Source organism: Lissotriton vulgaris, chromosome 9 (assembly GCF_964263255.1).
Source record: "Lissotriton vulgaris chromosome 9, aLisVul1.2, whole genome shotgun sequence".
Classification (NCBI taxonomy): domain Eukaryota; kingdom Metazoa; phylum Chordata; class Amphibia; order Caudata; family Salamandridae; genus Lissotriton; species Lissotriton vulgaris.
Genome location: NC_141697.1, coordinates 26,214,843 through 26,233,913, shown reverse-complemented (window position 1 = coordinate 26,233,913; position 19,071 = coordinate 26,214,843). Strand labels below are relative to the sequence as shown.

General features: G+C 49.6%; 1 protein-coding gene across 1 annotated transcript in view; it reads left to right on the top strand.

The window, feature by feature from the left end:
• Positions 1-19,071, top strand: part of AKAP6 (A-kinase anchoring protein 6) — a 593,433-nt gene that overhangs the window by 538,291 nt on the left and 36,071 nt on the right. The window contains exon 9 of the mRNA XM_086936952.1: positions 4,007-4,153. Coding sequence (XP_086793078.1) covers positions 4,007-4,153 — 147 coding nt within the window. The remainder of the gene's footprint in view (positions 1-4,006; positions 4,154-19,071) is intronic.

The following is a 19,071-nucleotide window of genomic DNA, read 5'->3' as shown; positions in this document are numbered from 1 at the left end:
CAACAGGTCCCCCGCCGAAGCTGGAGCAAGATCACCTCCGAGCAGCTCACCGCCTCCCTCAGCCAGAATACTCCGACCAGCACAACGGACCCCAACGAAGCAGCCAGCAACCTCACCAAGTGGCTGACCGCCTGCGCCTATGACCTCGCACCACTAAAGAACCCTCCCAGCAGACCCGGCAGCAAGAAAACCCCCTGGTTCACCGACGAGCTTAAGGAATCCAAGAAGAACTGCCGCACCCTCGAGAAAGCCTGGCGGCTCGACCACACCACAGACAACAGGACCGCCCTCAAGCACGCCATCCGCAAACACCATCAGCTGATCCGTGCCACCAAGAAGACGGCACTCAAAGAACGACTGGACAACAACATCCACGACAGCAAGGAACTCTTCAGCATCGTCAAAGAGTTCTCCAACCCCAGCGCCGGAAACAACAACATCACTCCCTCGCAAGACCTCTGCAACTCACTCGCCTCGTTCTTCCCCCGCAAGATCGCCGACATACACAACAGCTTCGACGCACAGACCACGCACCCTACCACCGAACCAGCGCCCGCCACCACCACCCTCTGCAACTGGACCCCGATCAGCACCGAAGACACCACCGCACGATGAACTCCATCCACTCCGGATCACCAATCGACCCGTGCCCACACCACGTCTTCAACAAAGCCGATGCCACCATCGCACCCCATCTCAGAGACACGATCAACTCCTCCCTCCACACCGCCACCTTCCCGGAGAGCTGGAAGCATGCCGAGCTGACCGCCCTCCTGAAGAAACCAATGGCGGACCTCACCGGCCTCAAGAACTACCGTCCGATCTCACTCCTTCCTTTTCCGGCCAAAGTAATCGAGAAGACCGTCAACAAACAGCTTGCCGCCTTCCTCGAGACTAACGGATCCCTCGACCCCTCGCAGTCCGGGTTTCGGGCCAACCACAGCACGAGACCGCCCTCATTGCCGCCACCGACGACATCAGAACCCTGATCGACAATGGGGAAACAGCGGCCCTCATCCTCCTGGACCTCTCTGCAGCATTCGACACCATCTGCCACCGCACCCTAGTGAAGCGCCTCAGCAACGTCGAAATACGAGAGAAAGCGCTGGAGTGGATCATCTCGTTCCTCACTGGAAGAACCCAGATAGTCCGCCTCCCTCCGTTCAGATCCGAGGCCACCGAAGTCATCTGCGGCGTACCACAAGGATCTTCACTCGGCCCAACCCTCTTCAACGTCTACATGAGCCCCCTCGCTCCCACCGCGCGCCAGCACAACCTCAACATCATCTCCTACGCCGACGACACCCAACTCATCCTCTCCCTCACCAACGACCCCACCACCGCCAGAGCCAACCTACATGAAGGGATGAAAGACATCGCCGACTGGATGAGAAACAGCCGCCTTAAACTGAACTCAGACAAGACGGAAGTCCTCATCCTGGGATCATCACCCTCCACCTGGGACGACTCCTGGTGGCCCCCGGCCCTGGGCACCGCTTCCAAACCAACGGAACACGCACGAAACCTGGGCTTCATCCTGGACTCCTCCCTGTCAATGACCAGACAAGTCAACGCCGTCTCATCCTCCTGCTTCAACACCCCGCGCATGCTCTGCAAGATCTTCAGATGGATCCCCACGGAAACCAGGAAGACCGTCACCCAGGCACTCGTCACCAGCCGACTAGACTACAGGAACACCCTCTACGCCGGAACCACAGCCAAACTTCAAAAAAGACTCCAACGTATCCAGAACGCCTCCGCACGACTCATCCTCGACATCCCTGACACATCCACATCACCGGACTCCTGAGAGACCTGCACTGGCTCCCCGTCAGCAAGAGAATCACGTTCAGACTCCTCACCCACGCACACAAGGCTCTCCACAACCTGGGCCCCAAGTACCTCAACGACTGCATGACCTTCTACACGCCCACCCGCCAGCTACGATCGACCAGCCACGCACTCGTTACCGTACCACGCATCAGCAGAGCCACCGCCGGAGGAAGATCCTTGTCCTACCTGGCAGCCAAGACTTGGAACTCCCTCCCCACCCACCTTCGGCGAACCAAGACCATGTCTCCTTCAGGAAGCAGCTCAAGACCTGGCTGTTCGAGCAGTAACCTACCCCTCCCCCAGCGCCTTGAGACCCTCCCGGGTGAGTAGCGCGCTATACAAATGCCGTGATTGATTGATTGATCCCGGGTCATTTCACCATCACACAAGGTGGATTGCGCTTTGGACCTAAATGTTTTCCTGTGAGTTTGTGCAAGGGACTGGTGAGTGTTCAGGGGTCGCACAAATGTCCTTGTAACCTGGTAGTGCTTTCGAAAGCAGCTTGGTTGGTTGTACTACTGTTGTAGAGATGAGGGTCAAACATCCAATGTCTTTTAGGCACCCGGAAAGATAACGGATTCTTTGACAAATGTGAATTTCTGGACTTTGTAGATTGACTTTGTTTTTCTTTCCTGTGGAACCAATTCATTTTATAAGAACAGTCACTGAAAAGAACATCTCTCCGTAGCCCCGCCCCCTGCGTCTACCTCCATCCACATCTCCAACGTATCTCTCCACAGTCCCAGCATTTCCCTCCAGCGTCTTCCTCTTCCTCCACACCTCTAGTGTCTCTCCACAGTCCCAGCATTTCCCTACAGCGTCTTCCTCTTCCTCCACAGCTTTAGTGTCTCTCCACAGCCCTGTTGTCGCTCCCTCCACATCTCCAGCGCATCTCTCCACAGCCCCAGCGTTGTCCCCCAGTGTGCTCCTTCCAGTGGAATCAGTTCACAAATAGGAACACTCACCAGCGTGAACATCTCTCCATATCCCCGGCGTGTCCCTCAGCAGACCCACGTGCCCCTCTCCTACAGTGCTTAATTTCAGCCGGTGGTTCCTGATGCTCAACACTGACATTTAAATTGTCAACACCAGCACTTATGGCAGTCAGCCACATGGTGGTGGTATTTGTCTAATTTACAGATGAGAACAGCAACAGTTGTTTATTAATGCAATATATATTACAAATTACTAATACCTGCCACCCAAGCCATTCTTATAGCTTTGGGGGGCTGGAATAGTCTGCATTGTCACACTTGTGGTGTCTGATGGTTAGTAGTTGTGTTGGTGCTGTCACTGGCAGCGCTGGCAGGGGTTATGTGTGGTGCAAGCTGAGGTGACCTCCTGACTAAGGTCCTGGGACTTATTTTTTTTTTTAATACAAATTAAGCACTGCCCTCCTGACAGCCAACGCGTGGCCCTCCACAGCCTAACCGTGCCACCGGGGAGCTGCGGTGTGCCCGCTCTGGTGTGAGGTTTGCTTACGTGCCGGTGAACAGGCTGTGTGGCTGCCCTTCCTCTGATGTCCGAGCCCATCTTTCTAGGTGTGTCACGTGACCGGAATTAGCTGGAGTCTGGGTGGGCCCCAACCCTGCTACAAGCCCTGAGGGTTCAGAGACAGAGGGATCGTGCATGCAAAGTGCGCCTCCTGGGCTAGCTCCGAAGTACAGAGTCCGGCAATGAAGTGGGGCTGGGGTTGAGTGAACCGGAAGCAGTCCTGTCCCTCCCTGCAGCTTTTCTTGCGCTGGATCCGGTTTCCTGCCCAGTCCTTTGTCCTGGGTGTGTGCTGGTGCTGTGTGCATGAGTCCACAGCCAGGGGTGGTTTAAACTGGTAATTAATGTCTGTATAGACTTGAGCTGGGTTTGGTAAATGCCCCACTTGGCAGTTTCCTGCCCCTCTCTTGATGCGGGGCCGTCTGAGAGGGGGTGCAGGGGGGCCGCCCTTGTCTGACTGCACACAACCTCCTGGCTGTTTTGGGGTCACTTCACCTTGATTTTTGTGTGGGGTTCTTGTGTTACCGCTGTCCCAGGGGCACACGCTACAGATGTGCATTGACCACGAGGTGTAAGTGGGCGCAAATGTATATTGGGTGGTTCTGTTTCTGATTAAGGATCCAATGACCTCCTTCCTCCAGATGTAAACCTCACACCCCATCTCTTTCTCGCCTTCTTCCAGAGGTACAGCGTGGAGATGACCATCCGCGAACCGAAGATCCGCGAGCTGCTGGGGAAGGTGGCGGCGCTGAGTCGCAGCGGCCCTCCGCTGCCCGGAGATGTCCTGCGGAGGGTGGACCTGATCCGGGAGAAGTGGGACCTCCTCGGGGTAGGTGCTTGAGTTTCTGTCGCTGCTCTTCTAGTTCTCGAGAAGTTGGGGTGCACCAGGAGCTTGACTGATTTGTTGCCACAAGGAGTTTCAGGGCGTGGAAGGAGGCCTACCTCAAGATGGAGACCCATGGCTGGACTCTGGGGAGGGCCGTCTGATTGAGTCACTGGGGACGATTCACAGAACTAATCTGAGACAAAATCCTAAACTTATACTTTTGGTATTCACAGAGGCATTTAGTAGTACTAGTTAGGACTCCTAACTTTACTACTTCTAAACTGAGACACAATCCTAACTTTACGACTTTCAGCATTCACAAAAGGCCTTTAGTAGTAGTAAAGTTCAGAGTCCTAACTTTACTGCTACTAAATGCCTTCTGTGAATACTAAAAGTAGTAAATTCAGGATTTTATCTCGGATTAGTTCTGTGAATCGGCCCCACTGTGATCATCCGTGCCATTGAGAACCTCAGGATTCACCACGCACCAATGAGGTCGCTCGTTACTGGTCTGGCAGCTTCCATCTGCCAATCACTGCAGTGAACTAAAGCATCAGCCTTTCTTTCCCAAACTTCAGATACACTTACCTAGACAACTGTTAAACATTCATATCATGTGTCTTATTCACAAGTGCAGTTAATACACCCTGATATTCTCAAAGTACTTCCAGGATATCAGACATCTGTGTCTGAAAACGAGTGTGGAAGTCATGTCTACTGTTCACTTTCACAAGCTAACCGTTGGCTCAAGTAACGCAATGCTGCTCCTACCCTTTGTAGGTCTGAGCTTCGATGGTGCAGCCTTCAATGGACTTAGTGCTAACAATATACATATAGTGGGCTCTGGATCTGCTGCTTTCAACCATTGGCTTACTTCAACCAGCCTCTTTCAGCCATTGGCTTAGTTCGGCCAGCCTCTTTCAGCCATTTGCTTACTTCAACCAGCCTCTTTCAGCCATTGGCTTACTTCAGCCAGCCTCTTTCAGCCATTGGCTTACTTCAGCCAGCCTCTTTCAGCCATTGGCTTACTTCAGCCAGCCTATTTCAGCCATTGGCTTACTTCAGCCAGCCTATTTCAGCCATTGGCTTACTTCAACCAACCTCTCTTCAACCAGGCTCTTTCAGCCATTGGCTTACTTCAGCCAGCCTATTTCAGCCATTGGCTTACTTCAACCAACCTCTTTCAGCCATTGGCTTACTTCAACCAGGCTCTTTCAGCCATTGGCTTACTTCAGCCAGCCTATTTCAGCCATTGGCTTCCTTCAACCAACCTCTTTCAGCCATTGGCTTACTTCAACCAGGCTCTTTCTGCCATTGGCTGTGCACTTTGCCAATCATATCTTGGCTCAGCTCAGTGGTGTCCTCGTCTCTCACCTAATGCTATTGGTTGGATGTATACCTTCACCTCCACTCGAGCACTTGCATTGAACTGCGTGAGAGCACTTCACGTCTCGCTTTATCTATCTGTCCTGCAGATTCTCTCCTGACGGTCTCTCGGTCTATTCCCTCCACCCTCTGTGTGCTTCTTGATCCGAGAGCCTCCCCCTGTCACACTCCTCGCCCCTTCCACCTTCCTATCTACTTCTTGTCAACACTGCAAGGCCCTCTTGTGGTTCTGACTCCCACCTTTCCTTGTGTCTGACTGTCTGTACACCTGTGAACCCACCTCTCCACCTTGACACCATCTTAGGTTCCCCCACTCCCTCTAACATTCGTCCCTCCTCCTTCACTCCTTGCTGTGTCTGCTTCTCCCGACATTAGAAGCTACTAAGTAGTTCCCTGTGGAGTTTTTTTTCATTTGTTATTTTTTTTTGTTAGAAACAAAAGCGGATATACTGAAGGCTTCCTTTCTTTCACTTCAGTCCTCTTTTTGTTTCTATGCCTAGGAAGGTCTGAAGGCAAGGGAGCTCTCATTATAGTCCTTCCTTCCTTTCTACCTATGTTATAGAATCTCATGATGAACTGTAATGAAGGCTTTCTTGCTAGCCGACCTTTATTTTAAATACAAATAAAAAACAGACTGTACCAAAGGCAAGGAAGCCTCCAGTACAGTTTGCCTTTTCATTTCACCGACTGACTCTAATGTACTTACGCTGCACGCAATTACGCATTCAACCCAGAACTATTGTCTTTGCCAGTTCTTGTTTAAGATGGCATAATCAGCTCTTTCCTTCCCCAAATATTTGTGCTCGTCATGTAAAATAAGCAAGCAAGTCTTTCTGGCCGCAGCGCCATCTTGTGAGGGGATAATAATGGAATTATTATCACAGGTTTATGGTGAAAAAAACAGCCACAATATGGTCTAATACTGATGTATTAAAGTGGGCTGTCTGGAGCACACTCACAAAGCAGACGGGATTTAAGAAGTATTCAAGTTGTGTTAATAGATCAACAATTTTTACTCCTGTGTGGTACGTTAAACAAATAAAAGGCTGTTTCTCAGACATGAACATATCTTATATATGGTGCTATGTGTGGTTGTGGTTTTCGGGTCGTTGTCCATTTTTCGTCTGGCACAGCTGACATGTGTTTCTCTCTTCACCTATCACATTGTATAACTCTCGGCCAACCTAAGAGGACTACTTCCTGGTTCCGTAACACTAAAAATATTGACCTCTGTAACCTCTGTGATTCGGCTTTGCTATCACTTCCAAGGCTAGACCCGAACCTGGATGTTAACAAACTCACCTCCCAATGCCTCACAGTCCTTGCAGTCGAAATCAATAACGTTGTTCCTCTCCAAAGAAAAAAAAAGGCCCACTCCCTCGGCACCTTGGTTCAACAAATCGCTCTATAAAGAAAGGAATCACATAAGACTCCTGGAGAAACAATGGAGGCAATCGCCCTCCACCGATAATTTGGCCACGGTTCGTTCATCAGAATCCAAATACCACATGCACATCTTCCTTGAAAAAGCATCGCACTTCAGAACCCTCCTCGACTCAGCCAAAAATAGACCCAAAAAACTATTCGATCTCATCAAGAATACTAACTGCTCTCCCCCAACCTCCAAGTTGGAAGATTCTACAAAGAAAGCAGCGGAATGCACTATATTCTTTGACGAAAAAGTAAAATCACTTGTGGATCTGGTCATTCATCCTACCCCTCCAGAGGAGAGCAAATCCATAGCCATTTGGCAGAACTTCGACCCCATCTCTGAAGATGGCCTCCTCAAATGCTTCCTCTAAACAAAGCCCTCCAACCATTCTCTTGACCCCATCCCTAGTTCCATTGCCATCGACTTCTATACCCATTCCCTTTCCTATTGGACCACTCTGGTTAACCTCTCACACTGTCAAAGCTCTCTTCCTGTTTCCTTAAAAACTGGGCAGGTCACCCCTCTTCTTAAAAAACCCACCGCTGGTGCGAATGACCTCAACAACTTCCGCCCCATCACTAACCTTCCTTTTCTTGCGAAAATCACAGAAAGATGTGTAGCGAAACAACTCTCTCGTCATATCAAGGACAATGACCTTCTTGACAATTTCCAGTTTGACTTCATTCAAAACTGCAGCACTGAAACAGCCCTACTGCAAGTGATCGATGACGCGCTGCGGATATTCAATTTGGGGGGGGTTCTGTCTTCTAATTCTCCTTGACCTTTCTGCAGCCTTTGACACTATCAATCACAACACCCTCCTCAATATTCTTCAACAGAGAATGGGCATGGAGGGCACTGTGCTTAAATGGTTTGCATCCTTCCTTTCTGGCAGATCCCAAATGATCAAAATAGCGAACAGTCTTTCATCTCCTCTGGCAATGGGTCAAGGGTCTATACTTGTACCCACATTGTTCAATCTCCATTTAGAACAATTGGGAAATCTCCTAAGTAAATCTGGGATCCACTATCACCTCTACGCAGACGACACTCAAATCTACCTCAAGGTTGCCTCCACTCACGATCTCTCCGTCCTAAGCTCTACCCTCGACTCCATTCAAAACTGGATTTCAACTCATCAACTGATTCTAAATCCCGCCAAAACTGAATTCCTCCTCCTCTCCTCCTTACTTCCTTCTCTCCCGGTTCAATCATGGATGGATCAGATGAATCTACTTAACAATAAACCCATCATTGTCAACAGCGCAAAATCCCTGGGTGTCATACTCGACAAAAAAACTCAATCTACTCTCCCACATCAACTCCATTGCAAAGTCTGCTTGAAACCAACTGCGCCTTCTTTGGGGGATTCAACGCTTCTTCCCCGAGCAAGGCCTAAAAACCGTAGTCCAATCGCTGGTTCGCTCTAGATTGGACTTCTGTAATTCTCTTCTTACTGGCCTCCCCAAATCCCACGTTTCCCCCCTTAAATCTGTTCTCCATTCAGCAGCTCGTTTCATTTATGGGGCCAAAAGAAGCGACCACTTCACACCCATTTTATCTTCCCTCCGTTGGCTTCCCATCGAGGCGCGATTTATCTCCAAGACTGCCTGTATCACCCACAAAGCCTTGCACTCCTCCTCTCCTCGCTACCTGGCGAATAAACTGAAACTCTCAGGAGGCTCTAGACCTTCACGTAATGTGGAAAAGTTATTGCTTGAAACTCCCACTTTCAAAAAGGAAGGATCGATGGTCCAATCCTGTTCAGGCAACGCGGTGAGAATCTCTAACTCACTTCCGCCTCAGCTCCGGAGCACCACATCTTCCCGGTCCTTCAAAACTAACCTCAAAGTTCTCCTTCTTCAAAGACACTTCCAAATCTAATCCACACCCTCTCTATTTCCTCAAGGAAGTTCTTTCACTATAGGAAATTCTGTACTCCATGCCTGTAGAAATGCCTTCCCAGTGTGTTCTTGGGTTTCCAGTGTCTGCCACTTATTGCAGTATTATACCTCTACTTGTTTCTTGTATGCTTATGGAACATGCACGCTTGTCACTTTTTCCTCTTGTAGCGTATCGTTTGCTACCTCTTCTTGTATTTTGTTAGCTTTTGTTACATGCACAGTTGTCACGTTTGCTTCATGTAACGTAACCTTTGCTTTTGTATCATGCCCACTTGTAATTTTACCCTCATTTAACGTTACTGTTCCTGTTGTGAAGCGCTCTGACACTAAGGGTAAAGTCTGAGCTATATAAAAACGTCTAAAAATAAATAAATAAATAAATAAAAATGTGTATCGCCACAGAGGACTTTTCCAAGACTGTAAGAACAAAGAGTGTTTATTTCAGAATTGGAGATGTAACAGAAAAGGGGTAAAAGACGCAGGGGTGGCAGGGCGGATAACAGACCCTTCCCCTTCTAGTGAGATGCAGAAGTAGCAATGAACTGCTGGTGAAATAAAGGAAGTCTGCCTTTTATGTTCACCAAACTTAGCCAGGGGCGGCTCCTTTTCAGGGGCTCTAGGGCACAGCCCTACCACCATGAGCCCAAGGAGCCACTGCTAAATTAAACTAATACTCTTGTAATAATTTAGCAGTGTTCCTTCATGCACAATGTTTGTGTTTGAATGAACTCTGCATTGTGCAGGTCAGGCCTCTCAGCCTCTCCACCAGGCTGCTGCTGATGAGAGGAGGAGAAAGAGGGGGAGGGGCTTGGGGTGGAGGATGATCGAGCAACAGAGTGCTGTTTACAAACACAGCACTCCATAGATGGATGTCTGGATTGCGCGTGTGAGGTGTGTACTTCAACTGCGACTCCCTCATGCTGGCACAGTCCTTTTCATTTAGCTGACACTCTGCACATGCCTCAGGCAGCACAATAAATCTGCTAAAATGTGACTGTCAGGGTGCACATCAGTGTATCCCTGAGGCCCATGAGAAGCCACGCAGAGCAGCAGGGGCAGAACCTCCTGCGCTGTCCCACATTCTGACAGGACTGTGTGTCCAGTCCTATCAAGAGCATGGGAGAGGGTTTGAGGTGGGTCTTCCTCTTAAACCTGTCCCTGCTGCTCTGTTAGGGGAGAGGGGTTGGCCTAACCGCTAGGGCAGTCGACCTCAAATCTGGGGAACCGAGTTTGAGTCTCGGCAATGACTCTGAACATCCTGTGATTCTTGGCAAATCGCTCAATCTCCCCGTGCCTAACAAAAATGAATGTGTCCTCATGTAATGCAACTGGTGCTATGTAAAGCGCTCTGATACCCGATTTGGGTCAAGTTTGCGCTATATAAAACTCTGTAAAATACAAAAATAAATAAATTCAGCTCCTAGTTAGGAATCATAGCTGGCTGGTTTTTATAAGTCCAGCATTGAAATGGCTGCTTTGCTGCTCTCGTGGAGCCACCAAAGGAAGAAAAGTAAGTAAAACAAAACATTCTGTGAAGTTTTTCTGTATATTTGTGAGTGGGAGAGTATTTGTGAGGGATTGAGAAAGAATGCAATACAAACAATCCGGATCTTGTAAAGAGCCAACACTCACCCGTGAGGATCTCGAGGTGCTGGGTGGGGCTGGGGTTCGGTCGAAGAGCCGGGTCTCGAGGTCCTTCCTGAATTGTGGCGGTGATGGTGATTGCCTGGGGTGCAGCGGCAGGGAGTTCCAGGTCTTTGCAGCGAGGTAGGAGGAGAATCTTGCTCCAGCTGTGGTTTTACGGATCTGTGGGGTGGTGGCCAGGGCCAGTTGGGCGGAGCGGAGATGTCTGATATGAGAGTAGCAGGAGAGGCCGTGGTTGAGGCATGCCGGTCTGGTATTGTAGAGGGCTTTCAAGGTGTGCGTGAGAAGCTTGAATGTGACTCTCTTGTTGACCGGTAGCCAATGAAGGTCTCAGGTGGCCGGTGATTTGGTTGCGTTGTGTGATGTTCAGCATGAGCCTAGCAGAGGCGTTCTGGACAGTCTGTCATTTTTAGTTTTAGTTTCTGAGTGGTGCCGGCATAGAGTGCATTGCCGCAGTCGAGTTTGCTGCTGACGAGCACCTGGGTGACTGTTTTTCTGGACTCTGTGAGGATCCACTTGAAGATCTTACGAAGGAGGAAAAGTGTGTGGAAGCAGGAGGATGAGACAGCGTCGATTTGGTGGTTCATTGATCGCGAGGAGTCCAGGACGGTGCCGAGGTGTTGTGCGTGGACCGTGGCTTTGGGCGGGAATCCAAGTGCTGCAGGCCATCAAGAGTCATCCCATGCGGAGGGGGAGTAGCCCAGGATGAGGACTTTGGTCTTCTCTGAGTTTAGCTTAAGGCCGCTTTCCTTCATCCAGGAGGCGACTGCCTTCATCCCATCGTGGATGTTGCTCTTGGTGGCTGTGGGTTTGTCTGCGAGGGAGAGAATCAGCTGGCCATCGTAGAAGGCGATGTTAAGTCTGTGGCTTCTGACAATGGCTGCAAGTGGGGCCTTGCAGATATTGAAGAAAGTGGGGCTCAGGGAGGAACCCTGAGGCACTCCTCAGCCAATCTCTGTGGGTTATGATTTGAACAGTGGAAGTCTGACTTCCTGCGTTCGGCCGGTGAGAAAGGAGTGGATCCATTTGAGGACTTTGTTGCGGATTGTGGTGTTGTGGCGTCTTGCGCAGATGGTGTGGTGGGAGACGATGTGAAAGGCAGCCGAGAGGTTTAGGGCAACGAGGGCTGCATTCAGGCCTCGGTGGAGGAGGGTGCCGATGTTGTCTGTAGTGGCGAGGAGAGCGGCCTGAGTGCTGTTGTTGCAACTGAAGCCCGATTGGGAGAGGTCCATGATGTTGTCTGTTTCGACAAACTGGGCGAGTTGGGCATTGATGGCTTTCTCTATGACTTTAGCTGGGAAGGGCAGCAGAGAGAGATGGCTCTGTAGTTCATTAGGTTCGTGGGGTCAGCAGGAGGTTCCTTTAGCAAGGGGTTGATCTCGATGTGCTTCCAGTCTTCCGGGAAAGTTGCGGACTCAATGGAGCAGTTGAGGGTGCAGCAGAGTATGGGTGTGATAGAGGTGTCGGCTCTGTTTAAGATCTGGTGAAGGCGGGGATCCGTGGGGGCTCCGGAGTGGATGCTCTTCATGATCCTGAGGTTGTTGTCAGGGGTGAAGGTGGTCCAATTGTGTAAGGTCTGCTGGGGTCTGAAGCCATTGGGTGCGGTGGTTGGGGGTGGGGCGGATGAGTCTTATGTTACGAAGCTGTCGTGAGTGTACTCAGCCGGCACAATTCACTCATGCAATGGTGATGTGTGGTTTATACTGTCCTGGGTGGCTTTTTCAGGGACTCGAGGGGTGCAGAGCAGCCCCAGGCTGTGGGACATTGAGCCCGCTAGAAACAGAAACCCTGTATTTGGTGTAAGAGTGAATGGATGCAGTCTAGGTTCGAAAATATATGTGAATACCCGGCTCACCGCCTCTCTGGAAGGGTATGTGAACAACCCTCCCCTCTGTGGGGGGGGGTTTGGGAACACCCCTCCCCTCTGTGGGGGCAGGGGGGTGAACACCCCTCCCCTCCGTGGGGGGGAGGGGGTATGTGAACACCCCTCCCCTCCGTGGGGGGGTATGTGACCACCCCTCCCCTCTGTGGAAGGGTATGTGAACACCCCCCCCCCTCCCCAGGCCCGCCCTCCCTCCCTCCCTCCCAGGTTGCGCGATCAACGCCACGCTCCAGCTCCGCCACTTGTCTCTCCCTCGTCGGGCCTCGTCTGGTGCCCGCCTTTCATCATTACACTTTGCACAAGACACACAAAGAAATATGTAAGTAAAGAGCGTGTGCCCCGGGCCGCTCCCGCCAGATTGATGTACACTGACTGTCACGGATGAGCGGGCCTTAATAGGATTTATTCTAAAACCACATAGGAATGGTGGCCGAGGCGACCCCGGGGTGGGCGCTGCCTCCTCCGGGAACGGCATCTCCATTTTAAATATGGACTCCGGCGCGGATGGATGAAAGGAAGGCGCCTTGGGGGATAGGGACTTTAATGGGGACTGCTGCTGATGTCAAGGGGATTCCCAGGAGGAGGAGTCCAACTGTTCATGACGTCACTTCATTTACTCCTTCCACTGGGATGAATTTATGTGCCAGCAAATACTATGTGAGTATATTAAAACACACACTTACAGCGCCTGCTACTTTGGCCAGGGCGAGTCTAGGTGCTAACTAACCCTGGGCGTAGTTCGTATAGTAGTGCTATGCGTAGCTACGTGAAGTGCACTTTGCGCGCTACACATAGGTACGCGAACTGTGTAGTGCACTGTGCAAAATGCTGTTCGTACTGATTGCACAGTGCCGGATGTTTGTCCGCACTGTGCAATCAGTGCAAACCGCATCTCGCACAGTGCAAGTGATCGTTTTATGCCGCTCGAGTAGATTTCTACTTGAGCAGCAGCTTTCTCAATGCGGACTGGTAGTTTCTCATCGCGAGCATTCGTGAGTATACGCGACTACTCGCAATGAGAAACCTGCCCTTCCCGCGTTGAGAATCTCACCGGGAGGTTTATTTTCCACGCTCGCGATCGGCAACATCAACTTGATGTTGCTGATCGCGAACGAGGAAAAAGTCTAGCCAGGATGTCATTTTGCTCGCTCGCCAACTTGACATTGAGGACCGCGAGCAAGCAAAAAATGACAACTACGCTACGCGTGTTTGCACTGTGCTACGTGCAATTTGCGAAGTATGAAGTAGCACAAACTTCGCAAACTACGCGAGCATAGCGTAGTACTTCGACCAGGGTTAGTGCTAACATTAGCTTTGCCTATGAAAGCCCTTTGGGAGAGATGCGATTTTGAATGATTGGGTGTTATCCGAGCATTTGCCACAAACAAGTTAGTATGTACTTATGTTATATTCTATAGCGAGTACCTGGCTCAAAGCCTGTGGAGCGCTTTGCAGGGTCAAAGGTGAAGGCGCAGTCATTAAGTGACTGGACGGCTTTTGAGAGTGAGGTGGACTGTTACTGAGTCTTGATATTGTGCTCTTTAAAGATGAGCATCTTCAGCTCCTCCCGCGCTAGGGGTGGGCGGAACTAGCGGAGTTTTACTCTGCGGAGATACCTAACACCCAGCGAGAGTCTGTGGAGTTCCGTCAGCGGTGGAATTCCGGTCTACGCAAATTCTTTTGCACCGGGAGCTTGTCCCATCCTGTAAAATCAGTCTGAATGGCACCATGTGGCGCGCCAGAGGGCGCTGCTTCTTTCTGCCGCTTGAGTAGATATTCTACACAAGAAGCAGCTTTTTCAATGCGAGCCGCAAGTTTCTCAACGCGAGCGACAGCGACCTGCTGTGACAGCCCACGTTGAGATTTCTTGCCAGGAGTTGGGCCAGTGCTCATTTTATCTTCCTCATACTCACCAACTTAATGTTGGCAAGCTGTGAGTGAGGAACAACTCTGCCATACGGTGATTGGCAGAGTTTTTGCCGAACTCAACTCTCCAAGCAGAATGGGCAAAACTCAGGACACTCTGCCAGCGGAGCGGAGTTTACAGCCCACCTCCAATATTGGGTCAGCATTTTGGGTCCCGGATGTATTTGGAGATGTTGTTCCTGATCCTCGGTGCATCCCGCACAGTCGGAGAAGACCTGTTGTCTTGTTCGTTCTGTTGCACCTCTTTGCTTCCATCTGATCATATCCTGGCTGCGGGCGTGTCAACCACGGGCAGATGGGGAGCTGGTCCACACATCGGCGGGGATGCTGCTGCTGATGGAGATGCTAAGTAACAGATACCAGCAAGGGAATTTATTTCAAATAGAACAATGATTAACAGAGGTCAGATTAGAACCAATGAATGGTGAGTTCTTCTGACTTAACCGCATCGGGGTCTGTACTTGATTGATCTCAAAACACTTTTTTAGTGAGATAGACAGTGAACAATCACATGAAAAAATATAGCAACAAGGGTAATCTTTTATGAAAAAGATTCTTTTATAAATGCAAAATTAAAATTTGAAGGGTACAAAATAGATCACAGATTCAATCAAAACTTCAAATGTCAAAGGAGTAAATTAATTGTCCTATTGAACATCCGAATATAAGTATGATCAAAAACAAATTCATAGCATAAGACTACTTATTTTAGTAAGTGTCAAATGTGTTGTTAATAACCAGAGATGAGATGAACTTTACAGTCGACGTTTCGGTCTTGTGTTGTTGACTCGTAAGACCTTCTTCAGGACAACATATATTGTGATGGTGACCCCTTGAGAAGACTCATGTAGACTTGAGGTCCCTGTGATGGAATGAACGATTTTGGAGATAGTCACGTTTATTTTTGGCAAAAGATAATCCAAGGGCTGACACCCAGAGGCGCAGACATGTGACAGATTCCAAGCTGTCCGGAATATTCTTGGTCCTCAAGTCGTTGGATTTCTTGTCTAGGGACTTGATTGTTGTTTTGTAGTGTTACCGGCACTCTATATCTCTGTGACTGAATCTAAAGAGAGTTCTTCTATGTCCAAAAGTAGCACCGCGCCAATCGACAGCGTAGTCGGTAAAACGATGGAGATGGTCATGATGCGGGTCAGTACTGGTAAAGGTGGCCAGTGAGTTTCATCAGTGGAGGGGGTGGTGTGGTTCTATTTCATCAGAGCCTTGATGAGAGGTGCTGCGGCATGTGCGATGCTCTCGACAGGGACCACTGCAGAGGAAGGAGGCCACGGAGTAGCGTGCTGCCACAATCTAGTACAAAGCAAAAACAAGGAGATGATGGACAGAGCACTGAAACGTATCAGACACTCACCCACAGTCGCAAATTTGGGCTAAATCCATCATCGTTCTTTAGCACTTTGCCACTGCAGTTCAGACACAGCTATATGAAATCAGTCTTGACCCTGTGCCTCATGGGAACAGTCCAGCTCGAACTGCCAAGCCATGTCTTCCCTGGACTGGAAACAAGCATCCTAGACCGGTTTCGGGCTAACAGTCCTCATCAGCCAGGCTTGCTTGAATCCAGGTGCAAAGTGAGCAAGGGATCCACGTCTGGGCATCCCCTGCCAACTTCGAACAAAGCAAGCACAAGGAGATGATGGACAGAGCGCTGAAACTTATCAGATACTCACCCCCCAGTCGCAGATCTGGGTTGAATCCATCATCGTTCCTTAGCTCATTTCGCCACCCCAGTTCAGACACTCCTATATGCAAATCAGTCTTGACCCTGTGCCTCATAGGAACAGTTCAGCCCGAACTGCCAAGACATGTCTTCCCTGGACTGGAAACAAGCATCCTGGGTCAGCCAGGCTAGCTTTAATCCAGTGGCAAAGTGAGCAAGGGACCCACATCTGGGGTGGCATGGTGAGCAAAAGAATGATGGATTTAACCCAGATCTCATTACTGGGGGTGAATGTTTTGATCTGTTCTGCATTCCGTCCATCAATTGTGTGTCTTTTGCCTTCTCTGACTAAGTGCGCAGGATATGCCCAGGTGTGCGTCCCTTGCTCACTGTGCCACTGGATTCAAGCTATCCTGGCTGATGAGGGGTGACATACCCTGAAACCGGTCCTAGGATGCTTGATTGCGGGCCAGGGTGGACCTGGCTTGGCAGTTCGGGCTGGACTGTTCCCATGAGGCACAGGGTCAAGACTGATTTGCATATGGCCAGGTCTAAACTAGGGTGGCATGGTGAGCAAAATATTGATAGATTTAACCCAGATCTCTTGAATGGGGGTGAATGTTTTGATCTGTTCTGCATTCCGTCCATCAATTGTGTGTCTTTTATGGTCTAGTACAAAGGCTTCAACAGTAGCTCTGATTTTGCTTTCTGAGAGGAACAGTGTTGCTTTCTTTAGTAAATACTATGAGATAGGGTTGGGTGCTGGCTCCAGACATAAGACCTTTTGTTGAAAGACCATAGACTTCTTTTGGGGATACCTCAAGCTGGGGTGACACATAGGTTAACACATGTTTTTATGAACTGGTCAATCTGCAGCAGACATAGAAAGAGCAAAAGGCTTCGAAAGGGATTGTTTTTCTGCAGGAAGTCGCCCCTTTCTGCACAAAAAAACAATGCAGCCTGCAACGGAGGCCCCCGTGCCCCATGGTGCGAGGGTGCCTACGTTGGCGCTAGGCATCAAATTGTGCGTCAGCACAAGGAAAGGACAGGAATGCACCGTATTTCATAAACACTGCCTTCCTGCCCTTCTACATTGGCATAGGGCAGCGCAACAAGAAGCCTTGGGCACAGCCCGACGCCAGCTGCACGTGATTGAGGCCCCTGAGGTTCATGACAAAGCCTGTTCCCTGCACAGTTCACAGGAGGTGATTTGAGGGTTCGTGTCCCAGAGTTCAATGCTCTGGAAGCGGGGAGAATCTCTTAAAGATGCAAACTCTACAAGTGGGACTTGGGTCATGGGATCGCTGGATGTGAGAGCGGTGTCCAGTGGTGCAGCAGGGCAGGGTCCCTTGGTGGGAGATCGGTGCCCAGGATGCTTGTTTGAGGTCCAGGGAGGAGAGCAATGAAAATCAAGGGTACTCCCAATTGCAATTGTAGGTCCAGAGGGGGGAGAACAAACAGTAAATATGAAGATACCTCTAGTCTGACCTGTACATTTTAATCTGGCGATTGAATCACAAAATATTTCAAGGAGGATGCAATATATAGAAAAAAAACGTATTTTTTACTTTTTTAATAATTTAATTTTTATCGTATTAGGTACACATTCATTTTTTAAAAAAAAAGGATTTTGTCATAATTATCAACATTTGAACATTTCATATCAATAGATCTATGTGACACACTCTTTGTAGTGCGAAAACTCTTTTTTATAGCAAGAACCCCTTAAAGTCACCATCAGTTAATACCACTCATTCCATCATACACTCTTCAACACTCACTCACAAACCTATGACCTTACACTACTGACAAATAAGACACAAAATAGTGAACATACAGCAATAAAACTGCTGAGAATCCCCTATGGGTTTTGCAGGACCAAATATTCAAAGTCTCTTATCCAAAATATTTTACAATTTCCAATCTCTTTATTCATTTTCTTCTTTTTCTTCTTTTCTTTTTTTGTTTTTTTGTTATAACTCTCTGTTTGGGGGTCTCAGATGCGTGAGGTCCAGGGAGGACCTGGCCTGGCAGTTTGGTCTGGCCTGTTCCCATGAGGCACAGGGTCAAGACTGATTTGCATATGGCCAGGTCTAAACAGGGGTGGCATGGTGGGCAAAAGAATGATGGATTTAACCCGGATCTTTTGACTGGGGGTGAATGTTTGATTTGTTTTGCATTCTGTCCATCATCTGTGTGTCTTTTGCTTTCTCGCCTTAAGTGGCCGGGTATGCCCAGACGTGGGTCCTGGGCTCATCAGCCAGGATAGCTTGAATCCAGGGGGATTCAAGCTAGCCTGGCTGGTGAGGGCTGTTAGCCATAAACTGGTCCCAGGATGCTTGTTTCCAGTCTAGGGAGGTACAAAAGGGGGTGGTGATGGACGGAGCATCTGAACCAATCAAACGCTCACACCCAGTCAAAAGATCTGGGTTTAATCCATCACCGTTCTTTAGCCCACTCTGCCACCCCAGTTCAGACATGGCTATATGCAAATCAGTCTGACCCTGTGCCTCATGGGAACAGTCCAGCCCGAACTGCCAAGCCATGCCTTCCCTGGACCGGAAACAAGCTTCCTAAGACTGCGGCTTGCTTGAATCCAGTGGCAAAGTGAGCAAGGGACTCACGTCTGAGCATACCCTGCCACACTTATGGCGGCCAAAAGCGGTACAAAAGAAGGTGGTAATGGATGGACCATCTGAACCAATCAAACACTCACACTCAGTCAAAAGATCTGGGTTTAATCCATCACCATTCTTTAACCCACTCTGCCACCCCAGTTCAGACATGGCTATATGCAAATCAGTCTGACCCTGTGCCTCATGGGAACAGTCCAGCCCGAACTGCCAAGCCTAGGGAGGACCTGGCCTGGCAGTTCGGGCTGGACTGTTCCCATGAGGCACAAGGCCAAGACTGATTTGCATATGGCTGGGTCCAAACTGGGGTGGTGGAGTGAGCTAAAGAACAAAGTATTTAACCCAGATCTCTTGACTGTGGGAGAGTGTTTGATTTGCTCTCTCTGTGTGTTTCACCAGTACAGAGTGGGCCCAGAGGTGGTAGAGAGGGGGC